The following is a 3,310-nucleotide window of genomic DNA, read 5'->3' as shown; positions in this document are numbered from 1 at the left end:
AGCCCCGTCTATGCAGAGGGCTGGGGGCGGCCGCAGCCCCCTCGTGCCCCGACTCACTGTGACATCCTGCTGGGGGCCCGGAGCCGCTTGTGCGGCCGGGTGGTGCTGGTGCGTGGTGGCCACGTGGATGTGGTGTGTGTCTGTGCTTGGTTCGTTTTTAATACGTTGAAAATGTGAATTGTGTCCTGGGGAGGGAGCAGACAGCGGTGCTCACCCTGTGCCGGGACGGAGCACCGTGCTGCGTATCTCATGTCCCCGATGTGCGTGTGCAGAAACGTCTGTGGTTTTTATCTAAAGTCCAGGTGTTTCCTTTGTACACGTGTGTGTGCTGCTGTGGCCACAGGTGTGGAACTGGGGCCCCTTCCCCGAGCTGGGCCCACTCCATTGGCTCCTGTGGGCCAGGCGTGCATGGCGTGTGCGGGGCAGGCGTGATGGTGCGTGGGGCTGATGTGTGAGGCTGTGCCAGCACGCAGCTCCAGAACGGGATCCCCGTGACCCCGCTGTAGGGTGCTGCAGGACTCAGCAGTGCTTTGCTGTTTTGAGGCCCCTCTTGCATGGTGTGGGGAAGCAGCTCTAGAGCATGGCACGGCGCTTATCTGCCTCGTGCCTGGGAAGCAGTGAGCTCCGCACCAGGCCAGCATGCTGGGGCAGGCTTCCCTGGGACCCGCATTGGCTCACTCCCGCCAGGACAGCGGTCCCCACTTCCTGCCCAGCCTGTTCTGGGACATCAAAAAAGCCACCGGAGGCGTCGGCTGGTGCCGTGCCAGCAGACACGGCCCGCGGGCTGTGGCAGGCAGATAGCATCATCGCTGTGGGGCAGCGAGCTGGAAGGGCCCGCACCGCTGGGAGCAAGCAGCCAGGATGTGAGAAACGGCAGCAAGCTGGGACTGGGGATCCAGCAGCACTGGGGATCCAGCAGCGCCAGGCAGTGCAGCCGTCTCAGCATGGTGCTGCTAGGGAATGCTGCGGGCTCCCTGAACAGAGCTGTTCCCAGATGGCAGCCAGCCAGCACCAAACCCGCTGGATGAACAGACACAAAGGGCCCTTGCGCGGCCCACAGCAAAGGTACTGCTTGCTTGCCCTGGATTTCCCTTTGTGCCTCCTGCTAGAGAGCAGAGCTCTTTGTGCAGCGCCTGCTAAGCGCTCTGGGAACGGCCTCTGGTTCTCCCAAGGAGGGAGGGATCCTGCACCGAGCTTGTTCCCCAGCAGACCTGCCCCCTGCTGAACTGGGACCACTGTTCCCAGGAGCTGCTTGGGGCTGGCAGGGGGCCACGTCCCCAGCACCATCTTGGCAGTGGTCCTGCAGCACTCACACCCCGCTCCTCCCTCCCCTGACGCGAGACAAAGGCCACTGGCAGCAGGACCAGGTTGGGGGTGAAACCAGAGCCCTTTATTTGTCCTCTCCAGCGTACAAAGGAAGGGGCCAGGCCCTGCCTGCACCAGGCAGAGCACTGGCTGAGCATGAGCCTAAGGCAGAGAGGAAAGAACTGGAAAATGAGAACAGACCCTGAGTGTATTGGTGCTGAAGCAAGGAGCGCAGCCCCCGTGCTCCAGGGCAGCAAAGGGACAGCAGTGCCGGGATGGCACATCCAAAGGGCAGTTGGGTTATTGCTTGGAGAGACTGCTCCCCAGGGTGCAGAAGGGCCCCATGGAAGAGCAGCAGAAGGCACATATGGTACTGTGGGTGGTGAGAGGGGCTGTGCTCATGCACTGTGCCTGCCCCGATCCACCACAGAGCTGTGCTTGTGTGGGGTAAAAATGTGCTGCTGGGACAGCCAAGCTGCTGCCTGTGGTGGATCCTCACAGGGCCGTCTGGAACACCTGTAACCAAGCCCACCAGGCACGGGAGGAGCAGAGTCCTGCCCTGCAGCACGGTGCAGCACTGCCAGGCTGGGGAGGAGCAGGGGCTGAGCTGTCTCCTCAGAAGAAGGAACATCTGAGATAACAAAGAGCTGCAGCAGCTGGAGAAGCAGATCTGCAGGAGATCCTCAGGGCCCTCACAGGACAATCTTGAAGGAGCTGTAAGAGATAAGACACGTTCAGCACCTCCCTGCTGCATGAGAAGTGGTTTGTGAGCAACCAGCTCTGTGGATGTGCTGTGCTCCGGCGTAGATGAGTGCAGTGCAGGAGGAAGTTCCTAAAGGAACTTCTAAGGGGTGGCCTTGCCTTGCTGCTCTGATAAGTGCTGCCCCAAAGCCAGCACAGCAGCAGGGTGGGCTGACTCCTGGGACCCCTTGTGCTGCTGGAAGCCACGTACCTGACAAAGTCTGGGGAGCGGGAAATGACATGCTGGAACTCAGAGAGGTTGATGGTGCCATCCTTGTCAATGTCAGACTCCTCCAGGACCTGCAGGAGAGGCAGTGAGCACTGGGCTCCCTGGGGCCAGGACCATGCAGTGCTCCCTGCCCAGCTCAGGTCCTTACGTTACAGATGAGCTGCTCCATCTCAGCGCTACTCAGCCGTGCCTCCTCTCCTTGCCCTGTCAGGCAGTTCACCAGCTCCTCCAAATCCTTTCTGTCCAGGACCCCATCATCGTTAAAGTCTTTGGGCAGAAGAAAGTTATGTTTCTGTGGGGCCCCTGTGACTCAAGTCACAAAGCACCCGTGCTGAGAGGGGCCTGGGACAACTCATGGGCATAGCAGCTCCAAGTACAGAAGGTGTCCCCAAAGCTGCCCCACGGGCACACTGAAGGCACTGCCAGCCCTTGTCAACTGTCCCCAGCCAGTGGGTGGGATCCCAGGACACTACGTCACACCCAGGGTTACCAAAGATGCGGAAGGCGTAGTTGGATTTGATATCTGAGGTGGCAGCATCACTGAAGGCGCTCAGCATGTCGAGGAAGTCTTCAAAGGACAGGCTGTCGTCCCCATCCACTGAGGTGGAGAACACATGGCAGATCCGGTGCTGGAAGGGGTTTGCCTGCCAAGACGGGGAAGGCTCAGGGCAGGGCTGGCACTGAGCCACGAGGAGCAGAGCTCCGCTCTGATCTCAGCCCGTCCCACCCGGCGCAGCCGTGCCATCGCACTGCGGTGCCGTGGGGCTGCTCTGCACAGGGCCGAGGACGCAATCCACGGAGCCACACGACGAGCACGGCGCGCTCCCAGCACCGAGTGCTCGGGGTGAGCCTGCCCACCCGGCCCGCTCCAGGTACCGTACCCGCAGCTCCGGCAGCGTCAGGATCTGGCTCTTGGGAACGCGCACAGAGCAGGCGTTCTCCCTCTGCTCCTTTGGCAGCAGCTCACTGAACCTCTTGTAGGCACTCGAGAAGGCGAGAACAAGGGCCGCTCTGTGCGGGAGCACGCGGGGCAGC

General features: G+C 61.5%; 2 protein-coding genes across 2 annotated transcripts in view; one reads left to right on the top strand and one right to left on the bottom strand.

Moving 5' to 3' along the window:
* Positions 1-801, top strand: part of GDPGP1 (GDP-D-glucose phosphorylase 1) — a 1,620-nt gene extending 819 nt beyond the window's left edge. The window contains exon 2 of the mRNA XM_010717702.2: positions 688-801. Within this exon, the coding sequence (XP_010716004.1) occupies positions 688-801 (114 nt within the window). The remainder of the gene's footprint in view (positions 1-687) is intronic.
* Positions 802-1,368: 567 nt separating this feature from the next.
* On the bottom strand, positions 1,369-3,306 carry CIB1 (calcium and integrin binding 1; the record flags this gene model as incomplete). Its single annotated transcript, XM_010717701.1, has 5 exons — positions 1,369-2,019; positions 2,258-2,346; positions 2,424-2,542; positions 2,766-2,919; positions 3,157-3,306. Coding segments are annotated over 5 exons (534 nt in total), but the record flags the coding sequence as incomplete, so codon positions are not given.
* Between the last annotated feature and the right edge of the window lie 4 nt (positions 3,307-3,310).

Source organism: Meleagris gallopavo, chromosome 12 (genome assembly GCF_000146605.3).
Source record: "Meleagris gallopavo isolate NT-WF06-2002-E0010 breed Aviagen turkey brand Nicholas breeding stock chromosome 12, Turkey_5.1, whole genome shotgun sequence".
NCBI classification, from domain to species: domain Eukaryota; kingdom Metazoa; phylum Chordata; class Aves; order Galliformes; family Phasianidae; genus Meleagris; species Meleagris gallopavo.
Note: the sequence above shows the minus strand (reverse complement) of the source record. Positions and strands in the feature narration are given on the sequence as shown.